General features: G+C 46.0%; 1 protein-coding gene across 25 annotated transcripts in view; it reads right to left on the reverse strand.

Annotated features, from left to right (window-relative positions):
• OBSCN (obscurin, cytoskeletal calmodulin and titin-interacting RhoGEF) overlaps nt 1–22,762 on the reverse strand; it is a 622,289-nt gene that overhangs the window by 114,878 nt on the left and 484,649 nt on the right. For all 25 annotated transcript variants that reach the window (XM_040431714.1, XM_040431713.1, XM_040431717.1 and 22 more), the window contains 3 exons: nt 22,034–22,145; nt 20,767–20,891; nt 18,582–18,694 (listed from right to left, as the gene is read on the reverse strand). In XM_040431714.1, coding sequence (XP_040287648.1) covers nt 18,582–18,694; nt 20,767–20,891; nt 22,034–22,145 — 350 coding nt within the window. The remainder of the gene's footprint in view (nt 1–18,581; nt 18,695–20,766; nt 20,892–22,033; nt 22,146–22,762) is intronic.

The raw sequence follows: 22,762 nt of genomic DNA on the forward strand, positions 1-22,762 counted from the left end.
TTACTATGGAGGGGGCACAGAGGACTTTATTACTATGGAGCGGGCACAGAGGACTTTATTACTATGGAGGGGGCACAGAGGACTTTATTACTATGGAGGGGGAACAGAGGTCTTTATTCCTATGGAGGGGGCACAGAGATCTTATTACTATGGAGGGGGGCACAGAGGACTTTATTACTATGGAGGGGGCACAGAGGATCTTTATTACTATGGAGGGGCACAGAGGACTTATTACTATGAGGGGGCACAGAGGACTTTATTACTATGGAGGGGGCACAGAGGACTTTATTACTATGGAGGGGGCACAGAGGACTTTATTACTATGGAGGGGTCACAGAGGGCTTTATTACTATGGAGGAGGCCACAGAGGACTTTATTACTATGGAGGGGGCACAGAGGACTTTATTACTATGGAGGGGGCTACAGAGGGCTTTATTACTATGGAGGGGGGCACAGAGACTTTATTACAATGGAGGGGGCACAGAGGACTTATTACTATGGAAGGGGGCACAGGAGGCTCTTATTACTATATGGAGGGGGCACAGAGGACTTTATTACTATGGAGGGGGCACAGAGGACTTTATTACTATGGAGGGGGCACAGAGGGCTTTATTACTATGGAGGGGGCACAGAGGACTTTATTACAATGGAGGGGGCACAGAGGTCTTTATTACTATGGAGGGGGCACAGAGGGCTTTATTACTATGGAGGGGGCACAGAGGACTTTATTACTATGGAGGGGGGCACAGAGGACTTTATTATATGGAGGGGGGCACAGAGGGCTTTATTACTATGGAGGGGGCACAGAGGACTTATCTACTATGGAGGGGGCACAGAGGACTTTATTACTTATGGAGGGGGCACAGAGGACTTTATTACTATGGAGGGGGCACAGAGGACTTTATTACTATGGAGGGGGCACAGAGGGATTTATTACTATGGAGGGGGGCAAGAGGCTTTATTACTATGGAGGGGGCACAGAGGACTTTATTACTATGGAGGGGGGCACAGAGGTCTTTATTACTATGGAGGGGGCACAGAGGACTTTATTACTATGGAGGGGGCACAGAGGACTTTATTACTATGGAGGGGGCACAGAGGACTTTATTACTATGGAGGGGCACAGAGGGCTTTATTACTATGGAGGGGGCACAGAGGACTTTATTACTATGGAGGGGGCACAGAGGTCTTATTACTATGGAGGGGGCACAGAGGCTTTATTACTATGGAGGGGGCACAGAGGACTTTATTACTATGGAGGGGCACAGAGGACTTTATTACTATGGAGGGGGCACAGAGGACTTTATTACTATGGAGGGGGCACAGAGGTCTTTATTACTATGGAGGGGCACAGAGGACTTTATTACTATGGAGGGGGCACAGAGGACTTTATTACTATGGAGGGGGCACAGAGGACTTTATTACTATGGAGGGGGCACAGAGGACTTTATTACTATGGAGGGGGCACAGAGGACTTTATACTATGGAGGGGGCACAGAGGGCTTTATTACTATGGAGGGGGCACAGAGGGCTTTATTCTATGGAGGGGGCACAGAGGACTTTATTACTATGGAGGGGGCACAGAGGGCTTTATTCCTATGGAGGGGGCACAGAGGGCTTTATTACTATGGAGGGGAACAGAGGACTTTATTACTATGGAGGGGCACAGAGGGCTTTATTACTATGGAGGGGGCACAGAGGGCTTTATTACTATGGAGGGGGCACAGAGGGCTTTATTACTATGGAGGGGGCACAGAGGACTTTATTACTATGGAGGAGGCACAGAGGACTTTATTACTATAGAGGGGGCACAGAGGGCTTTATTACTATGGAGGGGGCACTGAGGTCTTTATTACTATGAAGGGGGCACAGAGGACTTTATTACAATGGAGGGGGCACAGAGGACTATTACTATGGAGGGGGCAAAGAGGGCTTTATTACTATGGAGGGGGCACAGAGGACTTTATTACTATGGAGGGGGCACAGAGGACTTTATTACTATGGAGGGGGCACAGAGGACTTTATTACTATGGAGGGGGCACAGAGGGCTTTATTACTATGGAGGGGGCACAGAGGACTTTATTACTATGGAGGGGGCACAGAGGACTTTATTACTATGGAGGGGCACAGAGGACTTTATTACTATGGAGGGGGCACAGAGGTCTTTATTACTATGGAGGGGGCACAGAGGACTTCTATAACTATGAGGGGCACAGAGGACTTTATTACTATGGAGGGGGCACAGAGGACTTTATTACTATGGAGGAGGCACGAGGACTTTAATACAATGGAGGGGGCACAGAGGACTTTATTCTATGGAGGGGCACAGAGGGCTTTATTACTATGGAGGGGGCACAGAGGACTTTATTACTATGGAGGGGGCACAGAGGACTTTATTACTATGGAGGGGCACAGAGGGCTTTATTACTATGGAGGGGGCACAGAGGACTTTATTACTATGGAGGGGGGCACAGAGGACTTTATTACTATGGAGGGGGCACAGAGGACTTTATTACTATGGAGGGGGCACAGAGGACTTTATTACTATGGAGGGGGCACAGAGGGCTTTATTACTATGGAGGGGGGCACAGAGGGCTTTATTACTATGGAGGGGGGCACAGAGGACTTTATTACTATGGAGGGGGCACAGAGGGCTTTATTACTATGGAGGGGGCACAGAGGACTTCATCACTATGGAGGGGGGCACAGAGGGCTTTATTACTATGAGGGGGCACAGAGAACTTTAATACTATGGAGTGGCACAGAGGACTTTATTACTAGGGAGGGGGCACAGAGGACTTTATTACTATGGAGGGGCACAGAGGACTTTATTACTTACTATGGAGGGGGCACAGAGGGCTTTATTACTATGGAGGGGCACAGAGGACCTTTATTACTACTAGGGATGGGGGCACAGGGACTTTATTACTATGGAGGGGGACAGAGGGCTTTATTACTATGGAAGGGAGGCACAGAGGACTTTATTACTATGGAGGGGGACAGAGGACTTTATTACTATGGAGGGGGCACGGAGAACTTTATTACTATGGAGGGGGCACAGAGGACTTTATTACTATGGAGGGGGCACAGAGGACTTTATTACTATGGAGGGGGCATAGAGGGCTTTATTACTATGGAGGGGGCACAGAGGGCTTTATTACTATGGAGGCACAGAGGACTTTATTACTATGGAGGGGGCACAGAGGACTTTATTACTATGGAGGGCACAGAGGGCTTTATTACTATGGAGGGGGCACAGAGGACTTTATTACTATGGAGGGGCACTGAGGTCTTTATTACTATGGGGGGGGCACAGAGGACTTTATTACTATGGAGGGGGTACAGAGGGCTTTATTACTATGGAGGGGGCACTGAGGACTTTATTACTATGGAGGGGCACAGAGGACTTTATTACTATGGAGGGGGCACTGAGGTCTTTATTACTATGGAGGGGGCACAGAGGGCTTTATTACTATGGAGGGGCACTGAGGACTTTATTACTATGGAGGGGGCACAGAGGACTTTATTACTATGGAGGGGCACAGAAAGATTACTACTATGGAGGGGGCACAGAGGACTTTATTACTATGGAGGGGCACAGAAAGCATTACTACTTTGGAGGGGGCACAGAGGTCTTTATTACTATGGAGGGGGCACAGAGGACTTTATTACTATGGAGGGGGCACAGAGAGCTTTATTCCTATGGAGGGGACACAGAGGACTTTATTACTATGGAGGGGACACAGAAAGAATTACTACTATGGAGGGGGCACAGAAAGCATTACTACTATGGAGGGGGCACAGAGGACTTTATTACTATGGAAGGGGCACAGAAAGCATTACTACTTTGGAGGGGGCACAGAGGTCTTTATTACTATGGAGGGGGCACAGAGGGCTTTATTACTATGGAGGGGGCACAGAGGGCTTTATTACTATGGAGGGGGCACAGAGGTCTTTATTACTATGGAGGGGGCACAGAGGTCTTTATTACTATGGAGGGGGCACTGAGGACTTTATTACTATGGAGGGGAACAGAGGACTTTATTACTATGGAGGGGGCACAGAGGACTTTATTACTATGGAGGGGGCACAGAGGTCTTTATTACTATGGAGGGGGCACAGAGGACTTTATTACTATGGAGGGGGCACAGAGGGCTTTATTACTATGGAGGGGGCACAGAGGGCTTTATTACTATGGAGGGGGCACGGAGGACTTTATTACTATGGAGGGGGCACTGAGGACTTTATTACTATGGAGGGGCACTGAGGACTTTATTACTATGGAGGGGGCACAGAGGACTTTATTACTATGGAGGGGGCACAGAAAGCATTACTACTATGGAGGGGGCACAGAGGACTTTACTACTATGGAGGGGGCACAGAAAGCATTACTACTATGGAGGGGGCACAGAGGACTTTATTACTATGGAAGCGGCACAGAAAGCATTACTACTATGGAGGGGGCACAGAGGACTTTATTACTATGGTGGGGGCACAGAGGACTTTATTACTATGGAGGGGGCACTGAGGACTTTATTACTATGGAGGGGCACTGAGGACTTTATTACTATGGAGGGGGCACAGAAAGAATTACTACTATGGAGGGGGCACAGAAAGAATTACTACTATGGAGGGGGCACAGAAAGCATTACTACTATGGAGGGGGCACAGAGGACTTTATTACTATTGAAGGGGCACAGAAAGCATTACTACTATGGAGGGGCCACAGAAAGCATTACTACTATGGAGGGGGCACAGAGGTCTTTATTACTATGGTGGGGGCACAGAGGACTTTATTACTATGGAGGGGGCACTGAGGACTTTATTACTATGGAGGGGAACAGAGGACTTTATTACTATGGAAGGGGCACAGAAAGCATTACTACTATGGAGGGGGCACAGAGGTCTTTATTACTATGGTGGGGGCACAGAGGACTTTATTACTATGGAGGGGGCACTGAGGACTTTATTACTATGGAGGGGAACAGAGGACTTTATTACTATGGAGGGGTCACAGAGCACTTTATTACAATGGAGGGGGCACAGAGGTCTTTATTACTATGGAGGGGGCTCAGAGGACTTTATTACTATGGAGGGGGCACAGAGGGCTTTATTACTATGGAGGGGGCACAGAGGACTTTATTACTATGGAGGGGGCACAGAGGGCTTTATTACTATGGAGGGGGCACGGAGGACTTTATTACTATGGAGGGGGCACTGAGGACTTTATTACTATGGAGGGGCACTGAGGACTTTATTACTATGGAGGGGGCACAGAGGACTTTATTACTATGGAGGGGGCACAGAGGTCTTTATTACTATGGAGGAGGCACAGAGGTCTTTATTACTATGGAGGGGGCACAGAGGACTTTATTACTATGGAGGGGCACTGAGGACTTTATTACTATGGAGGGGGCACAGAGGATTGTATTACTATGGAGGGGGCACAGAAAGCTTTACTACTATGGAGGGGGCACAGAAAGCATTACTACTATGGAGGGGGCACAGAGGACTTTACTACTATGGAGGGGGCACAGAAAGCATTACTACTATGGAGGGGGCACAGAGGACTTTATTACTATGGAAGGGGCACAGAAAGCATTACTACTATGGAGGGGGCACAGAGGACATTATTACTATGGAGGGGGCACTGAGGACTGTATTACTATGGAGGGGCACTGAGGACTTTATTACTATGGAGGGGGCACAGAAAGAATTACTACTATGGAGGGGGCACAGAAAGCATTACTACTATGGAGGGGGCACAGAGGACTTTATTACTATGGAAGGGGCACAGAAAGCATTACTACTATGGAGGGGCCACAGAAAGCATTACTACTATGGAGGGGGCACAGAAAGCATTACTACTATGGAGGGGGCACAGAGGACTTTATTACTATGGAGGGGGCACAGAGGACTTTATTACTATGGAGGGGGCAGAGAGAGCATTATTATTGTGAAGGGAGCACAAAGGCATTGTGGCAAAACTAACCTCGCCACTGGGTTTTGGAGGGGCCTGTTTGCCAGCCTCTTGCCTCAGGGTTATGGCCATATACTAACTTTTAAGGAGAAGGCAGACCAAGTCGGCCAAATGTGACTTTCATGGAATTCGGGAATCCCTGCTCGGATCTGGGTGATTTTTGGATATGTTGTTCACCCCGATCAGAGCTTTCCCTGGATGTATACACTATGGGGATATGTGGGGTTTTGAGGTGGTTTCTGTGTTTTGGGGAAAAATGTGTGTTTTCTGCCTGTGAGTGATTAAGTTAGCCCATTATGTTTGGTAATTGTATCACAGGCAGAGCCCATTGGGTTTTGGTAATTGTATTTTGTTGATTGCGTCACAGGCAATGCCATTGTGTTTGTTGAATGTATCGTTTTTGTGTTTAAACCATAAAGCTGTAAAGGATTGGCTGCTATGTCATGTCCTCAGTTCCCAACCAGGTTCACGGGGGTGGTACTCTTGTTGGAACATGTGTATATAAGTCAATGCTTGTGTGTTCAATAAAGAGTTCCTGTTTTATCCTTCATCATGTTGAGGCTGGTGTTTGGGCAACTGATCGACACTGGGGATTGCTATACGCTGAAGATTTGCTATACTCCCCTGGCTATACTATTAGCTCTTGTAAGAGCTGTTCCTGTTTCCTGTGGTGGTTACGGTGTAGAGCGGAGTGCTTGGAGTCCTCGGGAAGCACTAGGAGCATCCATCAACGGAGGTACCCGGTTGGGGTGCCAGGAGATCCGTTACAGGCATTATTACTATAAAGGGGGCACAATGGAGATTATTACTGTGAAGGGGCACAAAGAGGGCACTACAACTGTGAAAGGGGCAGAGAGAGGGCACAATGTGGGCATAACTACTTTGAGGGGCCACACATCTGTACAAAACTACTGTGAAGGATGTACAATGAGGGCAATACTACTGTGAGGGGGTACATTTTTTAAAAAGTATTGGGGGGGGGGGGGGGCAGAGAAAAGACCTGCCCCGGGTGCCAAACACCCTTGGCATGCCACTGATCCCTTGCATTTATTGGAGGCCATTAGGCACCATAAGAGATGAAATCCAGAGTGGGCTGAGCATGCATGTGGAACCTGCATCCCCTGAATGTAATGGAGGCCATTAGACACCAGGAGAGGTATAGCACAGAGGGGGCTGAGCATGCATGTGGAACCTGCATCCCCTGAATGTAATGGAGGCCATTAGACACCAGGAGAGGTATAGCACAGAGGGGGCTGAGCATGCATGTGGAACCTGCATCCCCTGAATGTAATGGAGGCCATTAGACACCAGGAGAGGTATAGCACAGAGGGGGCTGAGCATGCATGTGGAACCTGCATCCCCTGAATGTAATGGAGGCCATTAGACACCAGGAGAGGTATAGCACAGAGGGGGCTGAGCATGCAGGTGGAACCTGCAGATCGACATGCCAGTGACGGACAGGAACAAATAATTGTGTACAAACTGTATTTGCCAAGAATCTTCCACTTATAACGTAGCATTAGCATCAGTACGTTTTCTATAGTGAGTACAGCACGATTATATTTACTTTATTATTGTGTCTGCAGGGTGCTGGTGCATTGTGCTTGTTTTTGCATTCAAGCTCATCTTATACCAGGCTATGCTCAATACAATATCCTGTTATACCAGGCTATGTTCAATACAAGCTCATCTTATACCAGGCTATGCTCAATACAAGCTCATCTTATACCAAGCTATGTTCAATACAAGCTCATCTTATACCAGGCTATGTTCAATACAAGCTCATCTTATACCAAGCTATGTTCAATACAAGCTCATCTTATACCAAGCTATGTTCAATACAAGCTCATCTTATACCAGGCTATGCTCAATACAAGCTCATCTTATACCAAGCTATGTTCAATACAAGCTCATCCTATACCAGGCTATGTTCAATACAAGCTCATCTTGTACCAGGCTATAGTCAGTACAGGCTCCTTTACCGGGCTATGTTTAGTACAAGCTCATCTTATACAACTGTTCAATACAAGCTCATCTTATACCAGGCTATAGTCAGTACAGGCTCCTCTTATACCGGGCTATGTTCAACACAAGCTCCTCTTATACAGGCTATGTTCAATACAACTCATCTTATACCAGTCTATGGTCAGTACAGGCTTCTCTTATAGCAGGCTATGTTTAATACGAGCTTCTCTTATACAAGGCTATGTTCAATACAAGCTCATCTTATACCAGGCTATGTTCAATACAAGCTCATCTTATACCAGGCTATGTTCAATACAAGCTCATCTTATACCAGGCTATGTTCAATACAAGCTCCTCTTCATTGGCGTAACTGGAAATAACTGGGCCCCACAGCAACTTCTTCACAACCCCCATTCCTGTGGCTAGTCAGACGATGCCCAACACCAGCTCTATCTGACTACAGAGTCACTGTATATAATGTCAGAGTATCAGTGTAGTACCCTGGAGCAGGGGTACTGTGAAGTCTTGACATTTATGGACATTTGCCCCTGTTATATGCAAAGTTCTAAAGGTCTTACTTTATTTCACTTGAAAGGGTTAATGTGCACTGTTTAATAATGTGTAACTGCATTTTATGTTTGGCAGAAGTGGCCAAAATTATTAAAAACAAAAAGATAGCATTTAGTAATTACAAAAAAAAAACAAAAAAAAAAACGAGGATGACAGGCAAATTTATAAGATTAGGCAGAGAGAGGCCAAACAAGTTATAAGAGCTTCTAAAGCACAGGCAGAAGAGAAATTAGCTCAGTCAGTGAAAAAAGGCGATAAGGCATTCTTCAGATACATAAATGAAAAAAGGAAACTAAAACAAGGAATTAACAAATTAAAAACAAAAGAAGGAAGGTATATGGAAGAAGATAAAGAACTAGCTGACTGCCTCAATGAATACTTCTGTTCAGTTTTTACAAAGGAAAATGAAGGAAAAGGACCTCAGTTAGGAAGGAAGACTAAAGAATCTTTTGATGCATGTGTCTTTACAGAGGAAGAGGTTCTAAGTCAGCTGTCTAAAATTAATACAAATAAGTCACAGGGGCCTGATGGGATACACCCAAAGCTATTAAAAGAGCTCAGCGGTGACCTAGCAAAACCATTAACAGATTTATTTAACCAATCACTGGCAACAGAAGTCGTCCCAGAAGATTGGAAATTAGCAAATGTTGTGCCCATTCACAAGAAAGGTAGTAGGGAGGAATCGGGCAACTATAGACCAGTAAGCCTGACATCAATAGTGGGGAAATTAATGGAAACCATACTTAAGGAGAGGATTGTGGAACATCTAAAATCCCATGGATTGAGAGATGAAGAACAGCCTGGGTTCACTTCAGGGAGATCATGTCAAACTAATCTTATTGATTTTTTTGATTGGGTGACTAAAATAATAGATGGCGGAGGTGCAGTAGACATCGCTTATCTGGACTTCAGTAAGGCTTTTGATACTGTCCCACATAGAAGGCTTATCAATAAATTGCAGTCTTTGGGCTTGGACTCCCATATTGTTGAATGGATTAGGCAGTGGCTGAGGGACAGACAACAGAGGGTTGTAGTCCATGGAGTATATTCAGACCAAGGTCTTGTTACCAGTGGGGTACCTCAGGGATCTGTTCTGGGACCCATATTGTTTAAAATCTTTATCAGCGAAATTGCAGAAGGCCTCGATGGTAAGGTGTGTCTTTTTACTGATGACACAAAGATTTGTAACAGGGTTGATGTTCCTGGAGGGATACACCGAATAGAAAAAGATTTAGGAAAACTAGAGGAATGGTCAGAAATCTGGCAACTAAAATGTAATGTTGATAAGTGCAAGATAATGCACCTGGGGCGTAAAAACCCAAGAGCAGAATATAAAATCAGTGATACAGTCCTAACCTCAGTATCTGAGAAAAGGGATTTAGGGGTCATTATTTCAGAAGACTTAAAGGTAGGCAGACCATGTCATAGAGCAGCAGGAGATGCTAGCAGAATGCTTGGGTGTATAGGGAAAGGCATTACCAGTAGACAGAGGGAGGCACTCATGCCGCTCTACAGAGCACTAGTGAGACCTCATCTGGAGTATTGTGCGCAGTACTGGAGACCATATCTCCAGAAGGATATTGATACTTTGGAGAGAGTTCAGAGAAGAGCTACTAAACTGGTCCATGGATTGCAGGATAAAACTTACCAGGAAAGATTAAAGGACCTTAACATGTATCGGGAAGAAAGACGAGACAGAGGGAGAGATGAGAGAAACTGCTAAATACATAAAGGGAATCAACAAGGTAAAAGAGGAGAGATTTACAAGAAGAAAAACTGCTATAAGAGGACCATAGTTTTAAATTAGAGGGGAAAAGGTTTAAAAGTAATATCAGGAAGTATTACTTTACTGAGAGAGTAGTAGATGGCATGGAATAGCCTTCCTGCAGAAGTGGTAGCTGCAAATACAGTGAAGGAGTTTAAGCATGCATGGGATAGGCATAGGCCATCCTTCATATAAGATAGGGCCAGGGGCTATCATAGTATTCAGTATATTTGGCAGACTAGATGGGCCAATGGTTCTTATCTGCCGACACATTCTAGGTTTCTATGATATATATCCTGCTCATTTGCACTGTATTTACAGGGCTCTGTGGAAAGGGTTAATGAATACTGAGAGACTTTTGGGACTTTGAAAGAGAAAGCTGGCAATTTTCCACAGCTGCCATAGGGTTTTAAAGAAGAGCATGTTTTGGAGGGGAAAAAGCCAGACATTGTTACCACCAAACCCACCCCAGATAGATTGACCTTGTGACTGTCTGGTTTCGCTCTGTTGTTATGTCTGGAAACTGTTTTTGTCTTGAAATCTGCTTTGTCATTGCCATTGAGGATCAATGAAGTTCTAATGTAAGTCTTGAGAGACGGAAAGTGTACATTGTATCTGTTTGTGCTGAGTTTCTCCACTCAACCCCTCCGACTAGAACGTTCCAGTCTAGCTAGAAATGGTATATAAGGAGAGCAGTCAGAGACCCTAGTTGTTCTGCAGTAGGGAACAGTGCTAGGGAGAGGAGGACTCTGCCAGACTATGATTGACTAGAAGAAGATGCGGGAGACAGGGATACTCTGCCACAGACCGTGGGCCTCCAGCCTTTGTGCAGGGTACTAGTCTTCTGGAGAGAGAGAGAGAGACACAGGTAGCTGAGGCCTTTCCAGTAGAGAAAATGCACTGCTTACGGCAGACCCTGACTCTCTGGACTTATTTCCCATTGTGGTGACCCATGCCTTACCATTCCTTCCCACCGCCTCTTATACCGGGCTTACGATCAGTACAGGCTCCTCTTATACCAGGCTACGATCAGTACAGGCTCCTCTTATACCAGTCTATGGTCAGTACAGGCTCATCTTATACCAGTCTATGGTCAGTACAGGCTCATCTTATACCAGTCTATGGTCAGTACAGGCTCATCTTATACCAGTCTATGGTCAGTACAGGCTCATCTTATACCAGTCTATGGTCAGTACAGGCTCCTCTTATACCAGTCTATGGTCAGTACAGGCTCTCTTCTACCAGGCTACGATCAGTACAGGCTCTCTATTTACCAGGCTACGATCAGTACAGGCTCCCTCTTATACCAGTCTATGGTCAGTACAGGCTCCTCTTATACCAGTCTATGGTCAGTACAGGCTCCTCTATACCAGTCTATGGTCAGTACAGGCTCCTCTTATACCAGTCTATGGTCAGTACAGGCTCCTCTTATACCCAGTCTAGGGTCAGTACAGGGCTCCTCTTATACCAGTCTATGGTCAGTATAGGCTCCTCTTATACCGTGCTATGATCAGTACAGGCTCATCTTATACCAGTCTATGGTCAGTACAGGCTCCTCTTATACCAGTCTATGGTCAGTACAGGCTCCTCTTATACCAGGCTACGGTCAGTACAGGCTCATCTTATACCAGGCTATGGTCAGTACAGGCTCCTCTTCTACTAGTCCAGTGATGAACAAACTGCGGCTCTCCAGCTGTTGTAAAACTACAAATCCCATCATGCCCTGCTGTAGGCTGATAGCTGTAGGCAAACAGGGAATACTGGGAGTTGTAGTTTTACAACAGCTGGAGAGCCGCACTTTGCCCATCCCTGTACTAGTCTATGGTCAGTACAGGCTCCTCTTATACCAGTCTATGATCAGTACAGGCTCCTCTTCTACCAGGCTATGGTCAGTACTGGCTCCTCTTATACCAGGTCTATGGTCAGTACAGGCTCCTCTTATACAGTCTATGGTCAGTACAGGCTTTCTCTTATACCAGTCTATGGTCAGTACAGGCTCCTCTTATACCAGTCAATGGTCAGTACAGGCTCCTCTTATACCAGTCTATGGTCAGTACAGGCTCATCTTATACCAGTCTATGGTCAGTACAGGCTCCTCTTATACCAGGCTATGGTCAGTACAGGCTCCTCTTATACCAGGCTATGGTCAGTACAGGCTCTTCTTCTACCAGTCTATGGTCAGTACAGGCTCCCTTATACCAGTCTACGGTCAGTACAGGCTCCTCTTATACAGTCTATGGTCAGTACAGGCTCTCTTTATACCAGTCTATGGTCAGTACAGGCTCCTCTTATACCAGGTTATGGTCAGTACAGGCTCCTCTTCTACCAGTCTATGGTCAGTACAGGCTCCTCTTATACCAGGCTATGGTCAGTACAGGCTCCTCTTCTACCAGGCTATGGTCAGTACAGGCTCCTCTTATACCAGTCTATGGTCAGTACAGGCTCCACTTATACCAGTCTATGGTCAGTACAGGCTCCTCTTATACCAGTCTATGGTCAGTACAGGCTCCTCTTATACCAGTCTATGGTCAGAATAGGCTTCTCTTATACCAGTCTATGGTCAGTATAGGCTCCTCTTATACCAGTCTATGGTCAGTACAGGCTCCTCTTATACCAGTCTATGGTCAGTACAGGCTCCTCTTATACCAGTCTATGGTCAGTACAGGCTCCTCTTATACCAGTCTATGGTCAGTACAGGCTCCTCTTATACCAGTCTATGGTCAGTACAGGCTCCTCTTATACCAGTCTATGGTCAGTACAGGCTCCACTTATACCAGTCTATGGTCAGTACAGGCTCCTCTTATACCAGTCTATGGTCAGTACAGGCTCCTCTTATACCAGTCTATGGTCAGAATAGGCTTCTCTTATACCAGGCTATGGTCAGTATAGGCTCCTCTTATACCAGTCTATGGTCAGTACAGGCTCCTCTTATACCAGTCTATGGTCAGTACAGGCTCCTCTTATACCAGTCTATGGTCAGTACACGCTCCTCTTATACCAGTCTATGGTCAGTACAGACTCATCTTATACCAGTCTATGGTCAGTACAGGCTCATCTTATACCAGTCTATGGTCAGTACAGGCTCCTCTTATACCAGGCTATGGTCAGTACAGGTTCCTCTTATACCAGGCTATGGTCAGTACAGGCTCCTCTTCTACCAGGCTATGGTCAGTATAGGCTCCTCTTATACCAGTCTATGGTCAGTACAGGCTCCTCTTATACCAGTCTATGGTCAGTACAGGCTTCTCTTATACCAGTCTATGGTCAGTACAGGCTCCTCTTATACCAGTCAATGGTCAGTACACGCTCCTCTTATACCAGTCTATGGTCAGTACAGGCTCATCTTATACCAGTCTATGGTCAGTACAGGCTCCTCTTATACCAGGCTATGGTCAGTACAGGTTCCTCTTATACCAGGCTATGGTCAGTACAGGCTCTTCTTCTACCAGTCTATGGTCAGTACAGGCTCCTCTTATACCAGTCTACGGTCAGTACAGGCTCCTCTTATACCAGTCTATGGTCAGTACAGGCTCCTCTTATACCAGTCTATGGTCAGTACAGGCTCCTCTTATACCAGTCTATGGTCAGTACAGGCTCCACTTATACCAGTCTATGGTCAGTACAGGCTCCTCTTATACCAGTCTATGGTCAGTACAGGCTCCTCTTATACCAGTCTATGGTCAGTACAGGCTCCTCTTATACCAGTCTATGGTCAGTACAGGCTCCTCTTATACCAGTCTATGGTCAGTACAGGCTCATCTTATACCAGTCTATGGTCAGTACAGGTTCCTCTTATACCAGGCTATGGTCAGTACAGGCTCCTCTTATACCAGTCTATGGTCAGAATAGGCTTCTCTTATACCAGGCTATGGTCAGTATAGGCTCCTCTTATACCAGTCTATGGTCAGTACAGGCTCCTCTTATACCAGTCTATGGTCAGTACAGGCTCCTCTTATACCAGTCTATGGTCAGTACAGGCTCCTCTTATACCAGTCTATGGTCAGTACAGACTCATCTTATACCAGTCTATGGTCAGTACAGGCTCCTCTTATACCAGTCTATGGTCAGTACAGGCTCCTCTTATACCAGTCTATGGTCAGTACAGGCTCCTCTTCTACCAGTCTATGGTCAGTACAGGCTCCTTTTCTACCAGGCTATGGTCAGTACAGGCTCCTCTTATAGAAGGCTATGGTCAGTACAGGCTTCTCTTCTACCAGGCTATGGTCAGTACAGGCTCCTCTTATACCAGGCTATGGTCAGTACAGGCTCATCTTATACCAGGCTTTGGTCAGTTCAGGCTCCTCTTATACCAGGCTATGGTCAATACAGGCTCCTCTTATACCAGGCTATAGTCAGTACAGGCTCCTCTTATACCAGGCTATGGTCAGTACAGGCTCCTCTTATACCTGTCTATGGTCAGTACAGGCTCCTCTTCTACCAGTCTATGGTCAGTACAGGCTCCTCTTATACCAGTCTATGGTCAGTACAGGCTCATCTTATACCAGTCTATGTTCAGTACAGGCTCCTCTTATACCAGGCTATGGTCAGTACAGGCTCCTCTTATACCAGGCTATGGTCAGTACAGGCTCCTCTTCTACCAGTCTATGGTCAGTACAGGCTCCTCTTATACCAGTCTATGGGCAGTACAGGCTCCTCTTATACCAGGCTATGGTCAGTACAGGCTCCTCTTATACCAGTCTATGGTCAGTACAGGCTCATCTTATACCAGTCTATGGTCAGTACAGGCTCCTCTTATACCAGTCTATGGTCAGTACAGGCTCCTCTTATACCAGGCTATGGTCAATACAGGCTCCTCTTATACCAGGCTATGGTCAGTACAGGCTCCTCTTATACCAGTCTATGGTCAGTACAGGCTCCTCTTCTACCAGTCTATGGTCAGTACAGGCTCCTCTTATACCAGTCTATGGTCAGAACAGGCTCCTCTTATACCAGTCTATGGGCAGTACAGGCTCCTCTTATACCAGGCTACGGTCAGTACAGGCTCCTCTTATACCAGTCTACGGTCAGTACAGGCTCCTCTTATACCAGGCTATGGTCAGTACAGGCTCATCTTATACCAGTCTATGGTCAGTACAGGCTCCTCTTATACCAGGCTATGGTCAGTACAGGCTCCTCTTCTACCAGTCTATTGTCAGTACAGGCTCCTCTTATACCAGTCTATGGTCAGTACAGGCTCCTCTTATACCAGTCTATGGGCAGTACAGACTCCTCTTATACCAGGCTATGGTCAGTACAGGCTCCTCTTATACCAGTCTATGGTCAGTACAGGCTCCTCTTATACCGGGCTATGGTCAGTACAGGCTCCTCTTCTACCAGTCTATGGTCAGTACAGGCTCCTCTTATATCAGTCTATGGTCAGTACAGGCTCCTCTTATACCAGTCTATGGTCAGTACACGCTCCTCTTATACCAGGCTATGGTCAGTACAGGCTCCTCTTATACCAGTCTATGGTCAGTACAGGCTCCTCTTATACCAGTCTATGGTCAGTACAGGCTCCTCTTATACCAGGCTATGGTCAGTACAGGCTCCTCTTATACCAGTCTATGGTCAGTACAGGCTCCTCTTATACCAGTCTATGGTCAGTACAGGCTCCTCTTATACCAGGCTATGGTCAGTACAGGCTCCTGTTATATCAGTCTATGGTCAGTACAGGCTCCTCTTATACCAGTCTATGGTCAGAATAGGCTCCTCTTATACCAGTCTATGGTCAGTACAGGCTCCTCTTATAACAGGTTATGGTCAGTACAGGCTCCTCTTCTACCAGTCTATGGTCAGTACAGGCTCCTCTTCTACCAGTCTATGGTCAGTACAGGCTCCTCTTCTACCAGTCTATGGTCAGTACAGGCTCCTCTTATACCAGGCTACGGTCAGTACAGGCTCCTCTTATACCAGTCTATGGTCAGTACAGGCTCCTCTTCTACCAGGCTATGGTCAGTACAGGCTCATCTTATACCGGGCTACGGTCAGTACAGGCTCCTCTTATATCAGTCTATGGTCAGTACAGGCTCCCCTGTACCAGGCTATGGTCAGTACAGGCTCCTCTTATACCAGTCTATGGTCAGTACAGGCTCCTCTTATACCAGTCTATGGTCAGTACAGGCTCATCTTTTACCAGGCTATGGTCAGTACAGGCTCCTCTTATACCAGTCTATGGTCAGTACAGGCTCCTCTTCTACCAATCTATGGTCAGTACAGGCTCCTCTTATACCAGGCTACGGTCAGTACAGGCTCCTCTTATACCAGGCTACGGTCAGTACAGGCTCCTCTTATACCAGTCTACGGTCAGTACAGGCTCCTCTTATACCAGTCTACGGTCAGTACAGGCTCCTCTTATACCAGTCTATGGGCAGTACAGGCTCATCTTATACCAGGCTATGGTCAGTACAGGCTCCTCTTCTACCAGTCTATGGTCAGTACAGGCTCCTCTTATACCAGGCTATGGTCAGTACAGGCTCATCTTATACCAGTCTATGGTCAGTACAGGCTCCTCTTATACCAGTCTATGGTCAGTACAGGCTCCTCTTATACCAGGCTATGGTCAGTACAGGCTCCTCTTATACCAGTCTATGGTCAGTACAGGCTCCTCTTATACCAGTCTATGGTCAGTACAGGCTCCTCTTATACCAGGCTATGGTCAGTACAGGCTCCTCTTATACCAGTCTATGGTCAGTACAGGCTCCTCTTATACCAGTCTATGGTCAGTACAGGCTCCTCTTATACCAGGCTATGGTCAGTACAGGCTCCTGTTATATCAGTCTATGGTCAGTACAGGCTCCTCTTATACCAGTCTATGGTCAGAATAGGCTCCTCTTATACCAGTCCTATGGTCAGTACAGGCTCCTCTTATAACAGGTTATGGTCAGTACAGGCTCCTCTTCTACCAGTCTATGGTCAGTACAGGCTCCTCTTCTACCAGGCTATGGTCAGTACAGGCTCCTCTTCTACCAGTCTATGGTCAGTACAGGCTCCTCTTATACCAGGCTACGGTCAGTACAGGCTCCTCTTATACCAGTCTATGGTCAGTACAGGCTCCTCTTCTACCAGGCTATGGTCAGTACAGGCTCATCTTATACGGGCTACGGTCAGTACAGGCTCCTCTTATATCAGTCTATGGTCAGTACAGGCTCCCCTGTACCAGGCTATGGTCAGTACAGGCTCCTCTTATACCAGTCTATGGTCAGTACAGGCTCCTCTTATACCAGTCTATGGTCAGTACAGGCTCATCTTTTACCAGGCTATGGTCAGTACAGGCTCCTCTTATACCAGTCTATGGTCAGTACAGGCTCCTCTTCTACCAATCTATGGTCAGTACAGGCTCCTCTTATACCAGGCTACGGTCAGTACAGGCTCCTCTTATACCAGGCTACGGTCAGTACAGGCTCCTCTTATACCAGTCTACGGTCAGTACAGGCTCCTCTTATACCAGTCTACGGTCAGTACAGGCTCCTCTTATACCAGTCTATGGGCAGTACAGGCTCATCTTATACCAGGCTATGGTCAGTACAGGCTCCTCTTCTACCAGTCTATGGTCAGTACAGGCTCCTCTTATACCAGGCTATGGTCAGTACAGGCTCATCTTATACCAGTCTATGGTCAGTACAGGCTCCTCTTATACCAGGCTATGGTCAGTACAGGCTCCTCTTATACCAGTCTATGGTCAGTACAGGCTCCTCTTATACCAGTCTATGGTCAGTACAGGCTCCTCTTATACCAGGCTATGGTCAGTACAGGCTCCTGTTATATCAGTCTATGGTCAGTACAGGCTCCTCTTATACCAGTCTATGGTCAGTACAGGCTCCTCTTATACCAGTCTATGGTCAGTACAGGCTCCTCTTATACCAGGCTATGGTCAGTACAGGCTTCTCTTATACCAGTCTATGGTCAGTACAGCCTCATCTTATACCAGTCTATGGTCAGTACAGGCTCCTCTTCTACCAGGCTATGGTCAGTACAGCCTCATCTTATACCAGGCTATGGTCAGTACAGGCTCCTCTTCTACCAGTCTATGGTCAGTACAGGCTTCTCTTATACCAGGCTATGGTCAGTACAGGCTCCTCTTATACCAGGCTATGGTCAGTACAGGCTCCTCTTATACCAGTCTATGGTCAGTACAGGCTCATCTTATACCAGTCTATGGTCAGTACAGGCTCCTCTTATACCAGTATATGGTCAGTACAGGCTCCACTTATACCAGTCTATGGTCAGTACAGCCTCATCTTATACCAGTCTATGGTCAGTACAGGCTCATCTTATACCAGTCTATGGTCAGTGAAGTCTTACCTTGTACCACGTTATGGTCAGAGGGGGGCTCCCATCTATCACGGCATCAAATTGGGCAGTTTCTCCCTGTTGGGTGTGCACATCCTCTATGGTCACCTGCATGTACGGGGGGCCTGTAAATTATAAACACAAGTTGTCAGCTCTAGAATCCCCCACCTCCCTTTTGCCCTTTTTTACCAGTTCTGATCCATTTTTCCAGGCCCCGACCATCCGTCAACCATGCTTCAATAGAAGGTGCTGGAGACATTGCTGGGACTTCCTGCTGGAGGAGGAGATGCTGCAGAGACCACATGCTGACAACCCTGACACCTGTGAATGTGAGGGGCTTCTCTTACATTGCACTGAGGGGTCTGCCACACTCTGGGGGCTCAGATTTGGAGTCTATATAATATCATAGTTATTATGTATCAATCGCTGAAGGTTCTGTTACATAATCTGAAGCTGCCGAGCACGACCTTGAGGTCACCTTGAGGGTCCTCCGCAGGAGTCTGTAGGTGGCTGCGCAGTCTCAGTCAGTAATATCAGACGATGGATAATTCCACCAGTGACCGCTCCACAAGAGCATCAGAACAGCGAGAGCGAGGAGGGGGCAGAGCGGACGCCGTGACCGCGACTAACGAGGAAATTCTGTGCAACGGAAGAACATCTGATATTTATATCAGCACCAAGTCACGGAAAAATCACATCCAACAACCTGTCATCTGTCTATAGCTATATCTATCTATTATCTATCTATCTATTATCTATTATCTATCTATTATCTATCTATTATCTATCATCTATTATCTATCTATTATCTATCTATCTATTATCTATCTATTATCTATTATCTATCTATCTATCTATTATCTATCTATCTATTATCTATCTATTATCTATTATCTATCTATTATCTATCTATCTATCTATTATCTATCTATTATCTATCTATTATCTATCTATCTATCTATTATCTATCTATTATCTATCTATTATCTATCTATCTATCTATTATCTATCTATTATCTATCTATTATCTATCTATCTATCTAATATCTATCTATTATCTATATCTATCTATTATCTATCTATTATCTATCTATCTATCTATTATCTATCTATCTATTATCTATCTATCTATCTATTATCTATATCTATCTATTATCTATATCTATCTATCTATTATCTATCTATCTATTATCTATCTATTATCTATCTATCTATCTATTATCTATCTATTATCTATCTATTATCTATCTATCTATTATCTATTTATCATCTATCTATTATCTATCTATTATCTATTATCTATCTATCTATTATCTATCTATCTATCTATTATCTATTATCTATCTATTATCTATCTATCTATCTATTATCTATCTATTATCTATCTATTATCTATCTATTATCTATTATCTATCTATTATCTATCTATCTATCTATCTATCTATCTATCTATCTATTATCTATCTATTTATCTATCTATCTATCTATCTATCTATTATCTATCTATTATCTATCTATTATCTATCTATTATCTATTATCTATCTATTATCTATCTATTATCTATCTATCTATCTATCTATCTATCTATCTATCTATCTATCTATCTATCTATTATCTATCTATTATCTATCTATTATCTATCTATCTATTATCTATCTATCTATTATCTATCTATCTATCTATCTATCTATTTATCTATCTATTATCTATCTATTATCTATCTATCTATCTATTATCTATTATCTATCTATTATCTATCTATCTATTATCTATCTATTATCTATCTATCTACCTATCTATCTCTCTCTCAGTATTACTGATTAATATTCCGTCTTCTCTCACATTTTCTCTGGATTATATCAGGGACACAATGTAATATGCAGCGGATTACAGATTAGAGAAGATGCAGCTGATGGACCCGGGGAGGCCGGACGTGACCCCACAGTATTGGGTCACAGCCCCGGTTTCCTGCAGGTAGGTGTCCATCACAGCCTCAGTCTCCCTGCACCACGTGGTGTATACGGCATTACAGACCCCTGTATATCACGCCCTCGCCCTCATCTGCATTCAGGGTGGTGAGCGGGGTCCCTGATGTTGGATCTGGGGTGCAGACTGACCCCTGCAGCCCCTCGTCAGTGCAGCATCCCCCCAGTCCTCCGCTGGCTGCACGGTGGCAGGTCACCCCCCCGTACTCACGGGCCTCCCGCTCCGGGCTCACATGCCGGCAGGTCTTCTGTGTGGTCTGGATGTAGACTTCTCTGTGGACATCCCAGATCTGGGCCCCCGGGGGTCTCATCCGCTCCGCTGCATCCATCTGAAGCCTGAGGAGACAGAGGCAGCGGCTGCTATTTATAAAGCGATGTGACTAAGGCGGCAATCTGTTCAGAGAGCGACATCCTACTGCTCCCATCATCCTGCAGTGCGAGCGGACTGCCAGCAGCACGGGGTTAATGTCTCCCCAGAATGGGTTAATGCAGACTGTGCCAGGAAATCCATACAATTAACCCCCGGGGAGAGAAATCCACACCTGTTATACACTGATTATTACAGATCAAGGCTTAAAGGGCCAGTAACCCCACATACTACACATTATATCAGCATTGGAGCGTTATAAGAGGAGCGGCTGATATCAATCACAAATGGACGCCATCGCCCTCTTGTGGATAAAATACCCCAGAGCGGGCGCAACCATTCCTACACTTAGCTACTATCTCTAATGGCTAGCAGAGAATGTCATCTGTGTATTCAATCGCAGGTCCTCGGATACTGTGCTCTAATCATATATTATGTAATGTGCCTGGTAGTCCAGCAGGTGGCACCGGGCAGAGAGATATCTTTAGTCAGAATGGGGCTTACCATTCCATTCTCCCCCTTTTGGGTAGAAGTGGGCTAGTCCTTCCAGACAAGGGAGGGGCTGCATGAAGCTGTAGTTGGTTGAGAGTTGGAGATAGACCAGAGAACCCCCTCGTACCGTTGTCCAGCACCCACCCCCCTCTTGCAGCAGGAGTCTTCCAGGGAAACAGGGGAAGCAGCTTACAGAGCACCCCCACTCCTTGCAGTTCATAAACTGAATATTACGAGGGGGTAAACGGCCAAAGGTACCATAACTGTCAGAAAGTCCAGCAACCAGACTGAAGCCAGAGATTAGCACAGCAGCAAAGTATTCACCTTCACCTGCCAGTTTACCCTTCGCCAAGAGAAAGATCAAGTATTCTTTGGATGACACAAGTTTATTCAAGTAAAACCGTTGAACTTCCCCAAGTCTGGACTCTGCTTCCTCCACCAACTACAACTGCTTTGTTGCTGTGGAGCCTTAACCCGGGGAACAACAGTATCCAGGTAGACAACCACTCTCTGGGCCACATCATACCACTCAGCATCCCTAACCACTGGGACCTGATGGCTCCTGGGGGCCGCCCACTGCATGGCCTGAGCACATGGCAGTAGGGGACGACATACCTACCTGATTGGGATGATTCTCTCAGGGACGTCCGGCTCTGTCTGGGTTTCTGAAGAACTGACCTCAGGATAAGCTTCTGTGGCCTCACTGACAACTGGTGCCTTCCGGGCTTCATCTAGGACAGGAGTCAAGTGTCAGAAAAGTAAGTACCCCCCAGTATACAGCCTGTGTTCAACCTTGTGTCCCCAATCCCTTTCTCCTCTCCTGAAATACTCTGTGCTGCTGGGAGCCTGCTCCATCCACTATGTAACTCTCATCCTGTGCCTTTTACAAGATCAGCACACCTCTCCTGAAATCCTCTGTGCTGCTGGGAGCCTGCTCCTTCCACTATGTAGCTCTCATCCTGTGCCCTCCACAGGATCAGCGCACTCCTCTCCTGAAATCCTCTGTGCTGCTGGGATCCTGTTCCTTCCACTATGTAACTCTCATCTTGTGACCTCCACAAGATTAGCACACTGCTCTCCTGAAATCCTCTGTGCTGCTGGGACCCTGCTCCTTCCACTATGTAACTCTCATCCTGTGACCTCCACAAGATTAGCACACTCCTATCCTGAAATCCTCTGTGCTGCTGGGAGCCTGCTGCTTCCACTATGTAACTCTCATCCTGTGCCCTCCACAGGATCAGCGCACTCCTATCCTGAAATCCTCTGTGCTGCTGGGAGCCTGCTGCTTCCACTATGTAACTCTCATCCTGTGCCCTCCACAGGATCAGCGCACTCCTATCCTGAAATC

This window comes from Bufo bufo, chromosome 5 (assembly GCF_905171765.1).
Source record: "Bufo bufo chromosome 5, aBufBuf1.1, whole genome shotgun sequence".
In the NCBI taxonomy this organism is placed as follows: domain Eukaryota; kingdom Metazoa; phylum Chordata; class Amphibia; order Anura; family Bufonidae; genus Bufo; species Bufo bufo.